Raw genomic sequence first — 22,358 nt, forward strand, 5'->3', positions numbered from 1 at the left:
GAGATACACCATCCCCCAGATCCGCCATTCATTGGACTGTAGGAGGGACCAGGAGATGCAGGGGTAGTGCTGGAACATGTAGGAAGAGACAGAGGAGATACACCATCCCGCAGGTCCAGCACTCATTGGGCTGTAGGAGGGACCAGGAGATGCAGGGGTAGTGCTGGCACATGTAGAAAGAGACAGAGGAGATACACCATCCCCCAGATCCGGCATTCATTGGGCTGTAGGAGGGACCAGGAGATGCAGGGGTAGTGCTGGCACATGTAGGAAGAGAGAGTGGAGATACACCATCCCCCAGATCCGGCATTCATTGGGCTGTAGGAGGGACCAGGAGATGCAGGGGTAGTGCTGGAACATGTAGGAAGAGACAGAGGAGATACACCATCCCGCAGGTCCAGCACTCATTGGGCTGTAGGAGGGACCAGGAGATGCAGGGGTAGTGCTGGCACATGTAGGAAGAGAGAGTGGAGATACACCATCCCCCAGACCCGGCATTCATTGGGCTGTAGGAGGAACCAGGAGATGCAGTGGTAATGCTGGCACATGTAGGAAGAGAGAGTGGAGATACACCATCCCCCAGACCCGGCATTCATTGGGCTGTAGGAGGAACCAGGAGATGCAGGGGTAGTGCTGGCACATGTAGGAAGAGAGAGTGGAGATACACCATTCCCCAGATCCGGCATTCATTGGACTGTAGGAGGGACCAGGAGATGCAGGGGTAGTGCTGGCACATATAGGACGAGACAGTGAAGATACACCATCCCCCAGATCCGGCACTCATTGGGCTGTAGGAGGGACCTGGAGATGCAGGGGTAGTGCTGGCACATGTAGGAAGAGACAGAGGAGATACACTATCCTCCAGATCCGGCATTCATTGGGCTGTAGGAGGGACCAGGAGATGCAGGGGTAGTGCTGGCACATGTAGCAAGATACAGTGGAGATACACCATCCCCCAGATCCGGCACTCATTGGGCTGTAGGAGGGACCAGGAGATGCAGGGGTAGTGCTAGCACATGTAGGAAGAGACAGAGGAAATACACCATCCCCCAGCTTCTGCATTCATTGGGCTGTAGGAGGGACCAGGAGATGCAGGGGTAGTGCTGGAACATGTAGGAAGAGACAGAGGAGATACACCATCCCGCAGGTCCGGCACTCTTTGGGCTGTAGGAGGGACCAGGAGATGCAGGGGTAGTGCTGGAACATGTAGGAAGAGACAGAGGAGATACACCATCCCGCAGGTCCGGCACTCATTGGGCTGTAGGAGGGACCAGGAGATGCAGGGGTAGTGCTGGAACATGTAGGAAGATACAGTGGAGATACACCATCCCCCAGATCCGGCACTCATTGGGCTGTAGGAGGGACCAGGAGATGCAGGGGTAGTGCTGGCACATGTAGGAAGAGACAGAGGAGATACACCATCCCGCAGGTCCGGCACTCATTGGGCTGTAGGAGGGACCAGGAGATGCAGGGGTAGTGCTGTAACATGTAGGAAGATACAGTGGAGATACACCATCCCCCAGATCCGGCACTCATTGGGCTGTAGGAGGGACCAGGAGATGCAGGGGTAGTGCTGGAACATGTAGGAAGAGACAGAGGAGATACACCATCCCGCAGGTCCGGCACTCATTGGGCTGTAGGAGGGACCAGGAGATGCAGGGGTAGTGCTGGAACATGTAGGATGAGACAGAGGAGATACACCATCCCGCAGGTCCGGCACTCATTGGGCTGTAGGAGGGACCAGGAGATGCAGGGGTAGTGCTGGAACATGTAGGAAGATACAGTGGAGATACACCATCCCCCAGATCCGGCACTCATTGGGCTGTAGGAGGGACCAGGAGATGCAGGGGTAGTGCTGGCACATATAGGACGAGACAGTGGAGATACACCATCCCCCAGATCCGCCATTCATTGGGCTGTAGGAGGGACCAGGAGATGCAGGGGTAGTGCTGGAACATGTAGGAAGATACAGTGGAGATACACCATCCCCCAGACCCGGCACTCATTGGGCTGTAGGAGGGACCAGGAGATGCAGGGGTAGTGCTGGCACATGTAGGAAGAGACAGTGGAGATAAACCATCCCCCAGATCCGGCACTCATTGGGCTGTAGGAGGGACCAGGAGATGCAGGGGTAGTGCTGGCACATATAGGAAGAGACAGTGGAGATGATATTGGAAGTTAAGAATTAATGAGATCATTTAAAGAGGATGCATAGAGAGAACCATGATACAACCTTGGGCTACACCTACTGTTAGGGACAAGACAGAGAAGGAGCAATCACCACACGTTGTCTCTGTGAACCCGCTCCCGGCTGGACCTGTACCCTACTGCATGTATCTGAGTTGCACTGCATTAACCCTTTGTTGTCTCACACACATACAGTTGTTTTATCTGGTTAATCACTGGTCACGCTATTCAATGTGTGGACTGACCTGATCCTATAACCACTCCAGCTCACATGGACAGTGCACACACACTACGCTGGTTATAGGGACAAAGGCTGGATTATCCCCTATCCCACCACGTCCATCCAAGATAACAGGATACAGCCATTGAGTCACCAGCATGATGGTCGACATGACAACGTCGACATGCAGGAAGGTTGACATGGGTTAGGTCAACAGGGTCATTAGATCGATGTGTTTTTTTTATTATTGTTTTTTTGAGGCAAAATGTGCCGACATGCGGTATTTCATTCCCAACCATCCACTAGGGCGTGGTGGGAGAATAAAATGACTGTGTTGACATTCCGGTAAAAAAACAAAACATGTCGACCTTTTCAAAGTCGACCTTACCCATGTCGACCTAAATGCATGTCGACCATAATGCCGGTGATCTAATGATTCTTACCCGCCCAGCCCCAGGACACCCAGAAAAGGCCAAGTGTATGACTCTGAGTGTCCTGGGCCTGAGCAAATGATAAGAGTATACAAAGTACCGATGTTGTTTGTGTGCTCTGGACCCACACTGCACATATAACGTGTGGGTCCTGCATCGTCTGATGTCAATGGCCAGGTGTAGGTGTGGAGGGCGGTGCGACAGCCCCTGTTGTAAGAATGACGAGGCCAGGGTCTCCATCTTCTATCAGAGATTTCCTGTCCGTCTCATGGACCACTCACCTGGTGATCTGATGCGGCGTCCTCAGATGCACCAGTATAAGGGGTAGCAGTGTGGCCTGCGTCCAGTGTGTACTCACTATCTCCATATGTGATACCCTCCCAGGTAAGTATCCTTTGCTTTACGGGTAAGTATTTTGTCTTCTTCACAGGTATTTTGTTATTAACAGACTTTAACAGTTCACCACAATAAGTTACACCAATACAACAATATAACGGTTTTATTTCACTGGAACTCAGCTTCCCTTGAGTATGAGGAAATTCAAGGTTAATCCGGCACCAATGTAACAATATATAGATATAAGCAATAAAATCACTTTCCTTCTAACAGTGGTAAAGTATATTAACATCAATATCAATTCCTTAACTAATGCTACTATTTTGCAACAGGGCAAAACGGTTGCTGCCTATGCACTTACAATGTATCAATAGCAATTACAATGTTAAACATTTCCACAGCACTTTTCCTACTCTATGAGGCCTCTAATTACTCAATTAGGTTAATTATTGCGCAATAATTATTTAGGACTATAATAGTCTTGGGTTAACCCTTTTGCGACTGCAGTCACCTTAACTGTCCCTTCTTTTACAGGATTTTTAGGTCCCACGTTGAGGTGTCTATTCCCCTAAGTATTTGTAATCCACTATGACAACTCTGTAGTCACTGTATAAAGTATTTAAAACAGAAACATTGTATCCCTTCAATCGGCTCTTTCTGTAGTAACACTGCTGCTGAAATTGGTACCTTTTTTCACTAGTAAATAAGCTGGCAGGATAGCCTCCACAGAATTGTCTGGCTACACTTCTCTGGTACCACTGTTAACCATAGAGTTGGTGTCTTTATTTCAGTGTGAACAGTCCATTAGAACAAATGAAGAACATTAACTTTTATTGTATATTTCTCTTTCCTCCACTAGGTGACACTGGAGAGTTACAGTGGGGAATAGAAGGCGACCACAGGGAGCTTGGGCACTTTAGAATAAATTAATAGTGACTAACTCCTCCCCTTCTACTTCCTCTCCTAGGCAGTCTTAGCATGTGCCCTGCGGGAGCTGGGTGCGTTCAAGGCTCACTCCTGAGCTTTATATATTTTTAATGTAAATGATGCTACAATCAGCAAGAGGACAGGCAGGTAGCTCCCTGTCCCTACCTGCCTGCGACGAGGGCGCTGTCGGCGGGTCCGGTCGCAGCTGCATGCAGCTTGCCTCCGGTACCTGGCTGCAGGATCCACAGATCCTGAGGTCCCGTCGCCGCTGCTTGCAGCGCGCCTCGAGGACCAGTCAGCACGCCGCACCCGACAGCCATGGCAGGGGTAAGTATAACACTGATTCCCCGTTAGCGGGGGAGTCAGTGTAAAAAGCCGCGGCAGCGCACTTTTTAAATACAGCGCCATTCCTGAGGAGCGAGAGCGCGGCATGCTGGGTACTTCTGCTTCCTCCTTCTTTGTAGGAGCGGCAGCCATTGAAGCAGCAGCGTGATCCGCGGCTCCCTCGAGGCGTCTGAAGTGCCGGTGACCCTGGTTCAGTGAGTCACAGCGGGACATAGGAGGTCAGGGCGGCTTGGACTGTGTCCAAAAAGGTCCCTTAGCCGGCGCAAGTTATATTTATATACAGTGCGCGTATCGGGCTCGTGGCAGACTCTGCCTTTTTTCTATACCTCCTCTCCTGTCCGGTATTTCCATCTTTCTCTCCTTTCTGGTAAGATTGCTGAGTGTATGATGGCTGGTAAAAAGATTGCGTGCCAGAAGTGCAGCAATAAGTTTGCGCCACACGCGGAGGGCGCCATTTTATGTCCCTCATGTGCTGCATCCCCAGCCCCCACTCCATCTACGTCGGGGCAGGATACGCCTGTATGGGCTTCCCAGTTGTCTACAGTGATTTCTCAGCTAGCTTCTGAGTTATCTTCGGCCAGACAGGATAGGGATGCAGCCAGGGATCAGCAGGCAGAGTTAACCTCTGCTGTGGAGAGTTTGTCTAGAGCATTGCATGCAGACACCTCTACACCCCCTCCCCCTAGGCTGGCTTCTGCTAATAGGATGTTTCCTCAGGTCCCTCTGTTAGACGATACAGATGATGACATGCCAGCTCTAGAGGAGGGTGAATTTAATGACCCTGATGCTCAGCCTGATGCTGAGCCTGATGCTCCGCTTATACAGGACACTGATGTCCCCTCTCAGGGTTTAGAGGACTTAATACAAGCAGTCCGGTTAACCCTCAATGTCACAGAGGAGGTGAGACCGGCTGCGCGTCCCTCAGTGTTTGCTAAAAAGCAGAAACAGTCTGCATATTTCCCAGCCTCAGAGGAGGTGGATGAACACTTGCAGAAAGCCTGGTTACACCCAGACAAAAAGTTTCAGGTGTCTCAGAGATTTTTCACTGCCTATCCTTTTCCTAAGGATGCTAGAAAGTCATGTGAGACGCCACCTGCTGTTGATTCTTCGGTATCACGCTTGTCCAAAAAGACAGTGTTACCCATCCCAGGAGCCTCTACCCTTAAAGATGTGTCTGATAGGCAGTTAGAGAGTGCTCTGAAGAATATTTATTCAGCCGCTGGTCTTTTACAACGTCCAGCACAAGTGGGATGTTGGGTCAATAGGGCCATGGAGGTATAGGCATCCCAGGTGGCCTCCTCTCTAGACCCAGGGGCAAGTGATATGTTGCTCTTAGTGGAACACATACGGGAGGCTGCAGGTGACTTGGTAGAAGCCTCTTCAGATGTTTGTATGCTTGCGGCTCGTATCTCTGCCCTCTCAGTTTCTGCTCGCCGTACTCTTTGGTTGAGACAGTGGAATGCAGATGCCGACTCCAAGAAGGCGGTGGAGGCATTACCCTTTGCTGGCGAGGCCCTCTTCGGTCCAGAGCTGGACAAAATGATTTCACAGGCTACAGGGGGTAAGTCTCAGTTACTGCCCACTGCAGCCCCTCCCCCACGTAGGTCATTTCCTACTACTGGAGGGCAGTCCTTTCGGTCATTTAGGCCCACCCCCAGATTCAGGGGTAGGTCTAGGGGAGCGGCTACTAGCTCCAGAGGCTTCCGAGGAAGAGGCAGAGGTTCAGCCAGTGCTCCAATCCTGGATGCAAAGGTTACCTCAAAGCCCTCGGCATGACTCTCCCAGCTCCTGTCCAGAACACAGGGTGGGAGGCCGGCTGCTGTTTTACCATCAGGTATGGGCCGGTTCATGCCAGGACGCATGGGTAAAGGACCTGGTAGCAGTAGGCTACAAGATAGATTTCTTGTTGCCTCCTCCTCATCGGTTTTTTCCCACAGGTTTGCCAGCTTCACAGGAGAAAGGCAGGGCCTTGCAGGCCGCCATTCAGAAGCTCAGTGACCTAGGGGTGGTTATCCCGGTCCCGGAACCGGAAAAGGCAAAGGGATTCTACTCCAGCCTTTTTCTGGTTCCCAAGCCGGACGGCTCAGTAAGACCCATCTTGAACTTAAAGCAGCTCAACCCCTTCTTGCGGTTCACTCGCTTCAAGATGGAGTCACTGCAGTCTGTCATTGCAGGCCTGGAACCAGGGGAGTTTCTTGTATCCATCAATATCAAAGATGCATACCTGCATATCCCCATCTGGCCTCCTCACCAGGCATACCTGCGGTTCGCTGTCCAGAACTGTCACCTGCAGTTCCGAGCCCTCCCATTCGGCCTCTCCTCTGCACCCCGGGAGTTTACCAAAGTGATGGCTGTCATGATGGAGATACTCAGGGCTCAAGGAGTTACAATTGTCCCTTACTTGGACGACCTTCTGTTGAAGGCTCCGTCCAGGGAGGCCCTTTTGCACAACATCCACCTGACACGTCGGACTCTGGAGTCCCATGGCTGGATGCTCAACATCCAGAAGTCACAGCTGACCCCATCGCAGAGGATCCTGTTCCTAGGAATGATTCTGGACACGGTCCAGAGAAGGGTGTTCCTTCCCATGGACAAGATCTTGTCCCTCCAGGAAGCGGTTCGACTGGTGCTGCAGCATCGAACGGTCACAGTTCTCCTTTGCACAAGGCTGCTGGGAAGGATGGTGGCCACGTTCGAGGCGGTGCAGTACGGGCGGTTTCGATCTCGCCCCTTCCACCTGTGTCTGCTCCGCCAGTGGACAGGTTCACACCTGTTTCTACAGAAGCGGATCTCTCTCTCCCATCAGGCTCGAGCATCACTGGCGTGGTGGCTCAACTCCAGCAATCTGCAGGAGGGGCGGAGGTTCACCATACACAATTGGACGCTCCTCACCACGGACGCCAGCCTCAGGGGCTGGGGAGCGGTCACGCTGGGCCTCCACTTCCAGGGACTGTGGACCCCGGAGGAAGCACAGATGTCTATCAATGTGCTGGAACTGCGAGCAGTGTATTATGCCATGCTCCAGGCAGAAGTGGTTCTCCGGAACAAGGACATTAGGGTGCAGTCGGACAATGCCACGGCTGTAGCTTACATAAACAAGCAGGGAGGCACCCGCAGCCGTGCAGCGATGAGAGAGGTGAAGAGGATTCTGTGCTGGGTGCAGGAGCACGCAGGGGCCGTGTCTGCCATTTTCATTCCAGGCGTGGAAAACTGGGAGGCAGACTACCTCAGATAGACATGATGGCCTCCAGACACAACCACCAGTTGCCCCGGTACTGCGCTCGGACAAGAGATCCACAGGTGGTGGCAGTGGACGCTCTCACGGCACCCTGGACGGATCAATTTCTTTACATCTTTCCTCCAGTGCCTCTCATCCCTCGGGTTCTGCAGAGAATCCGACGGGAGTCGGTGACAGTGCTGTTCATCGCCCCAGACTGGCCTCGCCGGTCGTGGTACACGGTCCTAACAGGCCTGTTAGTAGACGAGCCATGGCCTCTGCCTCTCTGCGAAGACCTGCTAACACAGGGTCCGTTCGCCTGTCCCAACTTACAGCATCTTCATTTGACGGCATGGCTGTTGAGAGGTCCATCCTGAGGAAGGCAGGGATCCCGCAGGCGGTGATTCCAACCATGATAGGAGCCAGAAAGCAGGTTACCTCGGTGCATTACCACCGCATCTGGAGGGCCTATGTGGCCTGGTGCGAATCCAGGAGGGTCTCTCCCGTGAACTTCAAGTTGGCCAGATTGCTGCTGTTCTTGCAAAAGGGCTTGGCCTCAGGACTCCGGCTGGGGTCCTTGAAGGTTCAAGTATCCGCCCTCTCCATTTTTTTCCAGAAGAAGCTGGCTCTTCTTCCTCAGGTACAGACTTTCTTCCAGGGGGTGTTGCGGCTGCAACCTCCCTTCAGACCTCCTACTGCTCCATGGGACCTGGATGTGGTACTGGCTTTTCTCCAGTCCTCTGTATTTGAGCCTATGGAGGAGGTGGAACTGAAATATGTCACTTGGAAGACTGTCCTACTGTTGGCCTTGGCTTCAGCTAGAAGGGTGTCGGAGCTCAGTGCTCTTTCTTGTAAGGCACCCTTCTTGCGCTTTCACGAGGATAGAGCGGAGCTGCGCACCTCTAGTACTTTTCTCCCAAAGGTGGTCTCGGCATTCCACATTAACCAACCTATTGTGGTGCCGGCCTTTCGGGAGGACTCAAAGGAGTCTAGGGCGCTGGACGTGGTCCGGGCCTTGCGCATTTACGTGGCCAGAACAGAGTCTGTACTTAAGTCGGATGCCTTGTTTGTCCTCTATGACTCCTTGCGTCCTGGTTGGCCTGCCTCCAAGCAGGCCCTGGCCAGGTGGATCAGATTGACAATTCGTCAAGCTTATGTGGCCTCCTCTAGGGTGCCACCTTCTTCAATTTCCGCCCATTCTACAAGGTCGGTGGGTACCTCCTGGGCGGCTGCCCGTGGAGTGTCTATACAGGATTTATGTAGAGCGGCTACGTGGTCTGGTCAGAAGACCTTTGTCTGTTTTTACAAGTTTGACACTTTTGCGGCAGCTGCTTCGCGGTTTGGCCGTTCTGTGTTAAGGGGCTCTCAGCGTCATCCCACCCATGTTGGGAGCTCTGGGACATCCCCACTGTAACTCTCCAGTGTCACCTAGTGGAGGAAAGAGAAAAGGGGATTTTGTACTTACCGTTAAATCCTTTTCTCAGACTCCATAGGTGACACTGGACGCCCACCCAACGCTGTCTCTCCTGGTTACTGTTTGGTTTCAGGTTGGGTCAATTACCTGAGGTTAAAGAGACTGTTATACTCAGTCTGAGTTCTAAGTTTTACTAAGTTTTTATGGATGAGTTCATTCTGTTATGAATGCTATTCTTCAAACTATATGTTCACTCTGTGTGAGTGCGTGTGTGACTTATTGTGTTATGTTTGACCTCCTCTCGGAAGTGTGTTGTTTTTCCTTTCTTCCAGCTCCCTCCGGGCACATACCTAGACTGCCTAGGAGAGGAAGTAGAAGGGGAGGAGTTAGTCACTATTAATTTATTCTAAAGTGCCCAAGCTCCCTGTGGTCGCCTTCTATTCCCCACTGTAACTCTCCAGTGTCACCTATGGAGTCTGAGAAAAGGATTTAACGGTATGTACAAAATCCCCTTTTCTCTAGCAATGTCCTCACAACAATATATGTTGTAATCTCCTCTGTAAACACTGTAATTCTCCTTCAGTGTCCCCAACTGTCAATATCTTTACAATATGTTCACTGTGCAAGACTTATCCTGGAGATGTTATATACTATTAAAGAAGTTCCTTTTGGTGTATCTGAGCATCCTATCTGACTGTCACTCTACGCTGGCTGGGCCTGTTACAGTCCCTTTGGTCATATATGGAGTCCTAGGGGTTGAGTGCACTCACCACTCCTCTCTTCTCATATTATAGGCCTCTGCCTATTCTCCACCTTACTGCCTGCCTTCAGGGGAAGCTGCTGCTGTGTCTCCCTCCACAGGTTCTGCTACACAGCATCTTTCTGCCGCGCTTCAGCTTTCCTCAGCCCCTCTCTATAGCACACTAACTGTACTTTCTACTCAGCAGCTCTATTTATAGTCTCTGCTCTGGGGTTTCCTGATGAGCAGGGGCTCTGCCAACTGTTAGAGTATATTTTCCTTTCTGGAATGTTCCTCACAGTTCTCCCCTTTAAAGCAGGGTATATGGTATAGTCCACCCTAATGGGCTAGGAGGACAAGTCCATTGTCAGTTCAGGAAAGGGGTAAACAGTGTTCAGTCCACAATATTCTATTAATAAGGGGTATTAACACATTAATACTTTTCCTAAATAATTAATTAACTACTAATATTACTTTTGATATCTGCTACATTTACTGTATCACGACCATATAACATTTTAGTTTATGTATAAACATTAGCCCTTATTGGGGTGTTACACATATACAGAGTATATAATGAGAAGAACATGGCAGATTTTTATTGTGTGTACTTTTCTTTTCTTTCTGTCCCAGTTTTGTATTTAACGATGTTCAGAGTCACTCAGAGCAGCTCTGGAAGTTCTATCGCTTTGGCCTCATAAGCGAATACAATGAACGCCCGGCCCTCCCGCCACCATTCATCGTGTTTAGCCATCTGTATCTCATCCTGCAATGCGTCATCTGCAGACAGCCGCCATGGGGCTACGGAGTACTGCGTGAGTGTGACACCACCATTACCGCGGGGTTAGGTGTGTACGCTGTGTAATAATTCTCACACATTGTCCTTGCAGGACGCGTGCTAGATAAATGTCAGGAGTCATCGCTGCTGTCCTGGGAATCTTACATGAAGAACAACTACCAACAAAAACAGCAGGAGGAGCAGAGCCAGAAACACCTGGTGAAGGGAACGTCCGAGAGGTAAATCTCCACGTCCCAGGTTACCCACTGTTATTACATTGTACAGTTATGGAAGGAACGTGTTCTTATACTGACACCAGTGTACAGCTCCCGGGGAAGGGTCACAGTGTAATCTCCACGTCCCAGGTTACCCGCTGTTATTACATTGTACAGTTATGGAAGGAACGTGTTCTTATACTAACACCAGTGTACTGCTCCCGGGGAAGGGTCACAGTGTAATCTCCACGTCCCAGGTTACCCGCTGTTATTACATTGTACAGCTATGGAAGGAACGTGTTCTTATACTGACACCAGTGTACAGCTCCAGGGGAAGGGTCACAGTGTAATCTCCACGTCCCAGGTTACCCGCTGTTATTACATTGTACAGTTATGGAAGGAACGTGTTCTTATACTGACACCAGAGTACAGCTCCAGGGGAAGGGTCACAGTGTAATCTCCACGTCCCAGGTTACCCGCTGTTATTACATTGTACAGTTATGGAAGGAACGTGTTCTTATACTGACTCCAGAGTACAGCTCCAGGGGAAGGGTCACAGTGTAATCTCCACGTCCCAGGTTACCCACTGTTATTACACTGTACAGTTATGGAAGGAACGTGTTCTTATACTGACACCAGTGTACAGCTCCCGGGGAAGGGTCACAGTGTAATCTCCACGTCCCAGGTTACCCGCTGTTATTACATTGTACAGTTATGGAAGGAACGTGTTCTTATACTAACACCAGTGTACAGCTCCCGGGGAAGGGTCACAGTGTAATCTCCACGTCCCAGGTTTCCCGATGTTATTACATTGTACAGTTATGGAAGGAACGTGTTCTTATACTGACACCAGTGTGCAGCTCCCGGGGAAGGGTTACAGTGTAATCTCCACGTCCCAGGTTACCCGCTGTTATTACAATGTACAGTTATGGAAGGAACGTGTTCTTATACTGACACCAGTGTACAGCTCCTGGGGAAGGGTCACAGTGTAATCTCCACGTCCCAGGTTACCCGCTGTTATTACATTGTACAGTTATGGAAGGAACGTGTTCTTATACTGACACCAGTGTGCAGCTCCCGGGGAAGGGTTACAGTGTAATCTCCACGTCCCAGGTTACCCGCTGTTATTACATTGTACAGTTATGGAAGGAACGTGTTCTTATACTGACACCAGTGTACAGCTCCCGGGGAAGGGTCACAGTGTAATCTCCACGTCCCAGGTTACCCGCTGTTATTACATTGTACAGTTATGGAAGGAATGTGTTCTTATACTGACACCAGTGTACTGATCCCGGGGAAGGGTCACAGTGTAATCTCCACGTCCCAGGTTACCCGCTGTTATTACATTGTACAGTTATGGAAGGAACGTGTTCTTATACTGACACCAGTGTACAGCTCCCGGGGAAGGGTCACAGTGTAATCTCCACGTCCCAGGTTACCCGCTGTTATTACATTGTACAGTTATGGAAGGAACGTGTTCTTATACTGACACCAGTGTACAGCTCCCGGGAAGGGTCACAGTGTAATCTCCACGTCCCAGGTTACCCGCTGTTATTACATTGTACAGTTATGGAAGGAACGTGTTCTTATACTGACACCAGTGTACAGCTCCCGGGGAAGGGTCACAGTGTAATCTCCACGTCCCAGGTTACCCGCTGTTATTACATTGTACAGTTATGGAAGGAACGTGTTCTTATACTGACACCAGTGTACAGCTCCCGGGGAAGGGTCACAGTGTAATCTCCACGTCCCAGGTTACCCGCTGTTATTACATTGTACAGTTATGGAAGGAACGTGTTCTTATACTGACACCAGTGTGCAGCTCCCGGGGAAGGGTCACAGTGTAATCTCCACGTCCCAGGTTACCCGCTGTTATTACATTGTACAGCTATGGAAGGAACGTGTTCTTATACTGACACCAGTGTACTGCTCCCGGGGAAGGGTCACAGTGTAATCTCCACGTCCCAGGTTTCCCGATGTTATTACATTGTACAGTTATGGAAGGAACGTGTTCTTATACTGACACCAGTGTACAGCTCCCGGGGAAGGGTCACAGTGTAATCTCCACGTCCCAGGTTACCCGCTGTTATTACATTGTACAGTTATGGAAGGAACGTGTTCTTATACTGACACCAGTGTACAGCTCCCGGGGAAGGGTCACAGTGTAATCTCCACGTCCCAGGTTACCTGCTGTTATTACATTGTACAGCTATGGAAGGAACGTGTTCTTATACTGACACCAGTGTACAGCTCCCGGGGAAGGGTCACAGTGTAATCTCCACGTCCCAGGTTACCCACTGTTATTACATTGTACAGTTATGGAAGGAACGTGTTCTTATACTGACACCAGTGTACAGCTCCCGGGGAAGGGTCACAGTGTAATCTCCACGTCCCAGGTTACCCGCTGTTATTACATTGTACAGTTATGGAAGGAACGTGTTCTTATACTGACACCAGTGTGCAGCTCCCGGGGAAGGGTCACAGTGTAATCTCCACGTCCCAGGTTACCCGCTGTTATTACATTGTACAGCTATGGAAGGAACGTGTTCTTATACTGACACCAGTGTACTGCTCCCGGGGAAGGGTCACAGTGTAATCTCCACGTCCCAGGTTTCCCGATGTTATTACATTGTACAGTTATGGAAGGAACGTGTTCTTATACTGACACCAGTGTACAGCTCCCGGGGAAGGGTCACAGTGTAATCTCCACGTCCCAGGTTACCCGCTGTTATTACATTGTACAGTTATGGAAGGAACGTGTTCTTATACTGACACCAGTGTACAGCTCCCGGGGAAGGGTCACAGTGTAATCTCCACGTCCCAGGTTACCTGCTGTTATTACATTGTACAGCTATGGAAGGAACGTGTTCTTATACTGACACCAGTGTACAGCTCCCGGGGAAGGGTCACAGTGTAATCTCCACGTCCCAGGTTACCCACTGTTATTACATTGTACAGTTATGGAAGGAACGTGTTCTTATACTGACACCAGTGTACTGCTCCCGGGGAAGGGTCACAGTGTAATCTCCACGTCCCAGGTTACCCGCTGTTATTACATTGTACAGTTATGGAAGGAACGTGTTCTTATACTGACACCAGTGTACAGCTCCCGGGGAAGGGTCACAGTGTAATCTCCACGTCCCAGGTTACCCACTGTTATTACATTGTACAGTTATGGAAGGAACGTGTTCTTATACTGACACCAGTGTACAGCTCCCGGGGAAGGGTCACAGTGTAATCTCCACGTCCCAGGTTACCCACTGTTATTACATTGTACAGTTATGGAAGGATTGTGTTCTTATACTGACACCAGTGTACAGCTCCCGGGGAAGGGTCCGAGCGTAATCTCCACGTCCCAGGTTACCCGCTGTTATTACATTGTACAGTTATGGAAGGAACGTGTTCTTATACTGACACCAGTGTACAGCTCCCGGGGAAGGGTCCGAGCGTAATCTCCAGTGGGACCTATGGTCACACAGATCAGGAGGATGGCCGTTTATCTCTCAGCCATGAGACGGGAAACCCTCAACCCCTTAGGTTTAATGTGTTACAAACACGCACCACGCAAGCTACAACCGTGACTACTACAGATGTGATCACATACATCTAGCGTGTGCATTAGAAAGCTTTATACTCACACCATGCCGAGGCATGACTTGTAGCACCTTGCATCTTTTCCTGAAACTTTTTCCATTAACATGCAACTTACAGTATGTGCAAAATGATGAAAATAGGATGCACAAGCAGCATTTGCTGATTAAAATATGTGGCACACTTATATTCTGTGTGCAACTGTGGCTGTGTCCTAGAAAACCCTGTATTGTTCCATTCCGTATGCAGATACAGTGGCAGGTACATCCAGAATATAGTCATGCTGCATATCATTTTTAATCAGCAGAAGCTGCTTATGTGACCTGTTCAAAAAGATAAGATGCTTTTTACTGGAGAGAGTTGCAGGAAAATATGCATGCCACCAAGTCACAAGGAGCTGATACGTTATGGGTAACAATACTTGGACGATAGATGTATGTTTGGCGCATCTGTAGCACACACGTCACTAAGGAACCATCCTGTCCGACAGGGTTGGATAGTTGCAGGAGTAGAAACTCACCAAGTAGAACGTCTGATGGATCCAGTCCAGTCTCATATTACTTAGTCTGGGAATTCACCACTTGCTTCCTGCAGGTCACACCCCACCCAGGTAACTACTGGATGTAACATTTTGGGTTTGGAAAGGATACTGACAGGGGAACTGTAGTCAACAAGTGCGAGGTAGCAAAAATATACCTAAGGACAGGCAAGGAGCATCAAACAAAATAATGGTTAACAGTCCAAGGGGAAGGATCTACTAAGCCTATGTGAGAGATAAGTATCAACTCACCAGCTCCCAACTCATTTTCCAAACACAGCCTGTAACATAGTAGTTAGACGTTGATTGACTGGGACTTTATCCCTAATTGCCTACCCTCTAGGAAGCTGCGGGAGACACCCGCTTTATGGGGAAGTACCCGACAGCTCCGGAAGAGCAGGTGGTTATCTAGCCTTCTGCAGGAACGATGGTGAGACCATCACAAACAAGTGCAGGGGCCATAGCAAGGGAGTAGGACTAAAAGTTAATGCGCAGTATTTGGCTATCTCTGTGTTGTGGGCAGGGCCTAATGTGGAGCTAGTTCGGACCTGCCCCTCAAAGTGGCTTGAAGTGTCTTCTATCTGGGCATCTCATGGAGAGGAGACTAGAGAAGAAGACAAGCAAGACTATGGGTGACATTTAATAGGATGAGAGATTCAGAAAATGAGAGATTTGGTAAGAATTCTCCAGTTTTTTTTTTTTTAAAGCGGCAAGCATTTACACTGCAAAACCAATTTGATTTTGAAGTGTAAATGATTGCCGCTTTAAAAAACCTGGAGATTTCTCACCAAATCTCTCACTTTCTGAATCTCTCATCCTATTAAATCTCACCCAGTATCTCTCTCCAATGCTTAGTACATAGACCTCCATCTTCTGGGAAGATGGCAGCAGGAAGGTAGCACACCAAAGAAGACTTTTAGGTACTTGTGGAGTATCACGGCTCCCACGATGGGCATCGCACAGAAAAAATCGCATCGCATGCCATCGCATGCGATGCCATTTTTCACAGAAATCATTGACATGTGTTAAAATCATGTTAAATGCACCCCAAAGGGCATTTGTTACTGTACCACCCCCACTTTAAACGGCAACCCGAAGCGTGGCGAGCGTAGCGGCGGTACACGTCCTACGACCTTTTCATACCCCCACTATCCACGTCGGCGTGGAGTTGAGAACAGAAAGTGTGGCGAGCGCAGCGAGGGGACGCGGATACCTGTAAAGGCCGCGAGGGTATGCCGATACCTATGAAGGTATCCGCGTCCCCTCGCGGGGCACGCTGCACTCGCCACGCTTCGGGCTCGGTTGGCTCGCTGCGCTCGCCACACTTTATATTCTCAACTCCACGCCGACGTGGATAGTGGGGGTATGAAAAGGTGGTAGGGCGCGTACCGACGCCCCTCGCGGGCTCGCTGCGCTCGCCACGCTTCGGGTTGGCGTTGATAGTGGGGGTGGTACAGTGTGAAAAATGACATTTGGGGTGCATTTAACATGTTTAATACTAATTGGATGCATTTGTGATCAAAATCGCATGCCATGGCATCGCATCACATGCCAACGCATGGCATGCGATGCGATGGCATATGATTTTTATGACAAATGCATAAAAATGCATAGAAATCGCATCGCATGCCATCGCATGCCATCGCATGCCACTACATATGGCATGCGATGGCATGCGATGGGAGCCGTGATACTCCACAAGTACCGACTTTTAAATTGCCAAGACGCAACATCCGTCCCCTACAGGGGAAAAAAAGACACATTGGTCCCCAAAGACATTGTCACCCTTAGTGAGGGCCCCAAATAATACAGGCAGGCATGCTAGTGAGGATGACGGGACAGTGACACAGCATGTGTGACCTATGATATCCATAGATCAAGGCCCAGGCGCGTCTGAGCCACCTAGGCCTTACATTGGGGGTTAATTAATGGTGGCAGCTACACACCTTGTTGTGATTAGTGCGCTGCAGCACTGCAGCTACACACCTTGTTGTGATAAGTGCGCTGCGGCACTGCAGCTACACACCTTGTTGTGATTAGTGTGCTGCGGCACGGCAGCTACACACCTTGTTGCGATTAGTGTGCTGCGGCACGGCAGCTACACACCTTGTTGCGATTAGTGCGCTGCGGCACTGCAGCTACACACCTTGTTGTGATTAGTGCGCTGCGGCACTGCAGCTACACACCTTGTTGTGATTAGTGCGCTGCGGCACGGAAGCTACACACCTTGTTGTGATTAGTGCGCTGCGGCACGGCAGCTACACACCTTGTTGTGATTAGTGCGCTGCGGCACTGCAGCTACACACCTTGTTGTGATTAGTGCGCTGCGGCACTGCAGCTACACACCTTGTTGTGATTAGTGTGCACCGGCACGGCAGCTACACACCTTGTTGCGATTAGTGCGCTGCGGCACGGCAGCTACACACGTTGTTGTGATTAGTGCGCTGCTGCATGGCAGCTACACACCTTGTTGTGATTAGTGCGCTGCGGCACTGCAGCTACACACCTTGTTGTGATTAGTGCGCTGCGGCACTGCAGCTACACACCTTGTTGTGATTAGTGTGCACCGGCACGGCAGCTACACACCTTGTTGCGATTAGTGCGCTGCGGCACGGCAGCTACACACGTTGTTGTGATTAGTGCGCTGCTGCATGGCAGCTACACACCTTGTTGTGATTAGTGCGCTGCGGCACTGCAGCTACACACCTTGTTGTGATTAGTGTGCTGCGGCACTGCAGCTACACACCTTGTTGTGATTAGTGTGCACCCGCACGGCAGCTACACACCTTGTTGCGATTAGTGCGCTGCGGCACTGCAGCTACACACCTTGTTGTGATTAGTGCGCTGCGGCACGGCAGCTACACACCTTGTTGCGATTAGTGCGCTGCGGCACGGCAGCTACACACCTTGTTGTGATTAGTGCGCTGCGGCACTGCAGCTACACACCTGGTTGATATTAGTGTGCTGCGGCACGGCAGCTACACACCTTGTTGCGATTAGTGCGCTGCTGCACTGCAGCTACACACCTTGTTGCGATTAGTGTGCTGCGGCACGGCAGCTACACACCTTGTTGCGATTAGTGCGCTGCGGCACGGAAGCTACACACCTTGTTGTGATTAGTGCGCTGCGGCACTGCAGCACTGCAGCTACACACCTTGTTGTGATTAGTGCGCTGCGGCACTGCAGCTACACACCTTGTTGCGATTAGTGCGCTGCGGCACGGCAGCTACACACCTTGTTGCGATTAGTGTGCACCGGCACGGCAGCTGCACACCTTTTTGTGATTAGTGCGCTGCGGCACTGCAGCTACACACCTTGTTGTGATTAGTGTGCACCGGCACGGCAGCTACACACCTTGGTGCGTTTAGTGCGCTGCGGCACGGCAGCTACACACGTTGTTGTGATTAGTGCGCTGCGGCACGGCAGCTACACACCTTGTTGTGATTAGTGCGCTGCGGCACTGCAGCTACACACCTTGTTGTGATTAGTGCGCTGCGGCACGGCAGCTACACACCTTGTTGTGATAAGTGCGCTGCGGCACTGCAGCTACACACCTTGTTGTGATTAGTGTGCTGCGGCATGGCAGCTACACACCTTGTTGTGATTAGTGCGCTGCGGCACTGCAGCTACACACCTTGTTGTGATTAGTGCGCTGCGGCACGGCAGCTACACACCTTGTTGCGATTAGTGCGCTGCGGCACGGCAGCTACACACCTTGTTGTGATTAGTGCGCTGCGGCACTGCAGCTAAACACCTTGTTGAGATTAGTGCGCTGCGGCACGGCAGCTACACACCTTGTTGCTATTAGTGCGCTGCTGCACTGCAGCTACACACCTTGTTGTGATTAGTGCACTGCGGCACGGCAGCTACACACCTTGTTGCGATTGGTGCGCTGCTGCACTGCAGCTACACACCTTGTTGCGACTAGTGTGCTGCGGCACGGCAGCTACACACCTTGTTGCGATTAGTGCGCTGCGGCACGGAAGCTACACACCTTGTTGTGATTAGTGCGCTGCGGCACTGCAGCACTGCAGCTACACACCTTGTTGTGATTAGTGCGCTGCGGCACTGCAGCTACACACCTTGTTGCGATTAGTGCGCTGCGGCACGGCAGCTACACACCTTGTTGCGATTAGTGCGCTGCGGCATGGCAGCTACACACCTTGTTGTGATTAGTGTGCACCGGCACGGCAGCTACACACCTTGTTGCGATGAGTGCGCTGCTGTACTGCAGCTACACACGTTGTTGTGATTAGTGCGCTGCGGCACTGCAGCTACACACCTTGTTGTGATTAGTGCGCTGCGGCACGGCAGCTACACACCTTGTTGCGATTAGTGCGCTGCTGCACTGCAGCTACACACCTTGTTGCGATTAGTGCGCTGCGGCACGGCAGCTACACACCTTGTTGTGATTAGTGCGCTGCGGCACTGCAGCTACACACCTTGTTGTGATTAGTGTGCACCGGCACGGCAGCTACACACCTTGTTGTGATTAGTGCGCTGCGGCACTGCAGCTACACACCTTGTTGTGATTAGTGCGCTGCGGCACGGCAGCTGCACACCTTGTCGTGATTAGTGTGCTGCGGCACTGCAGCTACACACCTTGTTGTGATTAGTGTGCTGCGGCACGGCAGCTACACACCTTGTTGTGATTAGTGCGCTGCGGCACGGCAGCTACACACCTTGTTGTTATTAGTGCGCTGCGTCACTGCAGCTACACACCTTGTTGTGGTTAGTATGCACTGGCACGGCAGCTACACACCTTGTTGTGATTAGTGCGCTGCGGCACGGCAGCTACACACCTTGTTGTGATAAGTGCGCTGCGGCACTGCAGCTACACACCTTGTTGTGATTAGTGTGCTGCGGCACGGCAGCTACACACCTTGTTGTGATTAGTGCGCTGCGGCACTGCAGCTACACACCTTGTTGTGATTAGTGCGCTGCGGCACGGCAGCTACACACCTTGTTGCGATTAGTGCGCTGCGGCACGGCAGCTACACACCTTGTTGTGATTAGTGCGCTGCGGCACTGCAGCTACACACCTTGTTGAGATTAGTGCGCTGCGGCACGGCAGCTACACACCTTGTTGCGATTAGTGCGCTGCTGCACTGCAGCTACACACCTTGTTGCGATTAGTGTGCTGCGGCACGACAGCTACACACCTTGTTGCGATTAGTGCGCTGCGGCACGGCAGCTACACACTTTGTTGTGATTAGTGCGCTGCGGCACTGCAGCTACACACCTTGTTGTGATTAGTGTGCTGCGGCACTGCAGCTACACACATTGTTGTGATTAGTGCGCTGCGGCACTGCAGCTACACACCTTGTTGTGATTAGTGCACTGCGGCACGGCAGCTACACACCTTGTTGTGATTAGTGTGCACCGGCATGGCAGCTACACACCTTGTTGCGATGAGTGCGCTGCTGCACTGCAGCTACACACGTTGTTGTGATTAGTGCGCTGCTGCACTGCAGCTACACACGTTGTTGTGATTAGTGCGCTGCGGCACGGCAGCTACACACCTTGTTGCGATTAGTGCGCTGCTGCACTGCAGCTACACACCTTGTTGTGATTAGTGCGCTGCGGCACGGCAGCTGCACACCTTGTCGTGATTAGTGTGCTGCGGCACTGCAGCTACACACCTTGTTGTGATTAGTGTGCTGCGGCACGGCAGCTACACACCTTGTTGTGATTAGTGCGCTGCGGCACGGCAGCTACACACCTTGTTGTTATTAGTGCGCTGCGGCACTGCAGCTACACACCTTGTTGTGATTAGTATGCACTGGCACGGCAGCTACACACCTTGTTGTGATTAGTGTGCACTGGCACGGCAGCTACACACCTTGTTGTGATTAGTGTGCTGCGGCACGGCAGCTACACACGTTGTTGTGATTAGTGCGCTGCGGCACGGCAGCTACACACCTTGTTGTGATAAGTGCGCTGCGGCACTGCAGCTACACACCTCGTTGTGATTAGTGTGCTGCGGCACGGCAGCTACACACCTTGTTGTGATTAGTGCACTGCGGCACTGCAGCTACACACCTTGTTGTGATTAGTGCGCTGCGGCACGGCAGCTACACACCTTGTTGCGATTAGTGCGCTGCGGCACGGGTGCTACACACCTTGTTGTGATTAGTGCGCTGCGGCACTGCAGCTACACACCTTGTTGAGATTAGTGCGCTGCGGCATGGCAGCTACACACCTTGTTGCGATTAGTGCGCTGCTGCACTGCAGCTACACACCTTGTTGCGATTAGTGTGCTGCAGCACGGCAGCTACACACCTTGTTGTGATTAGTGCACTGCGGCACGGCAGCTACACACCTTGTTGTGATTAGTGCGCTGCGGCACTGCAGCTACACACCTTGTTGTGATTAGTGCGCTGCAGCACTGCAGCTACATACCTTGTTGCGATTAGTGCGCTGCGGCACGGCAGCTACACACCTTGTTGCGATTAGTGCGCTGCGGCACGGCAGCTACACACCTTGTTGCGATTAGTGCGCTGCGGCACGGCAGCTACACAACTTGTTGTGATTAATGCGCTGCGGCACTGCAGCTACACACCTTGTTGTGATTAGTGTGCACCGGCACGGCAGCTACACACCTTGTTGTGATTAGTGCGCTGCGGCACTGCAGCTACACACCTTGTTGTGATTAGTGCACTGCGGCACTGCAGCTACACACCTTGTTGTGATTAGTGTGCACCGGCACGGCAGCTACACACCTTGTTGTGATTAGTGCGCTGCGGCACTGCAGCTACACACCTTGTTGTGATTAGTGTGCACCGGCACGGCAGCTACACACCTTGTTGCGATGAGTGCGCTGCTGCACTGCAGCTACACACGTTGTTGTGATTAGTGCGCTGCGGCACTGCAGCTACACACCTTATTGTGATTAGTGTGCACCGGCACGGCAGCTACACACCTTGTTGCGATTAGTGCGCAGCGGCACTGCAGCTACACACGTTGTTGTGATTAGTGCGCTGCGGCACGGCAGCTACACACCTTGTTGCGATTAGTGCGCTGCTGCACTGCAGCTACACACCTTGTTGCGATTAGTGCACTGCGGCACGGCAGCTACACACCTTGTTGTGATTAGTGCGCTGCGGCACTGCAGCTACACACCTTGTTGTGATTAGTGTGCACCGGCACGGCAGCTACACACCTTGTTGTGATTAGTGCGCTGCGGCACGGCAGCTGCACACCTTGTCGTGATTAGTGTGCTGCGGCACTGCAGCTACACACCTTGTTGTGATTAGTGTGCTGCGGCACGGCAGCTACACACCTTGTTGTGATTAGTGCGCTGCGGCACGGCAGCTACACACCTTTTTGTTATTAGTGCGCTGCAGCACTGCAGCTACACACCTTGTTGTGATTAGTATGCACTGGCACAGCAGCTACACACCTTGTTGTGATTAGTGTG

At 51.3% G+C, this 22,358-nt stretch overlaps 1 protein-coding gene across 1 annotated transcript in view; it reads left to right on the plus strand.

The window, feature by feature from the left end:
* Positions 1-22,358, plus strand: part of LOC146058638 (transient receptor potential cation channel subfamily M member 2-like) — a 183,064-nt gene that overhangs the window by 144,948 nt on the left and 15,758 nt on the right. Inside the window, exons 24-25 of the mRNA XM_083170911.1 lie at positions 10,450-10,631; positions 10,707-10,833. Of these exons, the coding sequence (XP_083027037.1) occupies positions 10,450-10,631; positions 10,707-10,833 (309 nt within the window). The remainder of the gene's footprint in view (positions 1-10,449; positions 10,632-10,706; positions 10,834-22,358) is intronic.

This window comes from Crinia signifera, chromosome 2 (genome assembly GCF_055691185.1).
Source record: "Crinia signifera chromosome 2, ASM5569118v1, whole genome shotgun sequence".
Lineage (NCBI taxonomy): Eukaryota > Metazoa > Chordata > Amphibia > Anura > Myobatrachidae > Crinia > Crinia signifera.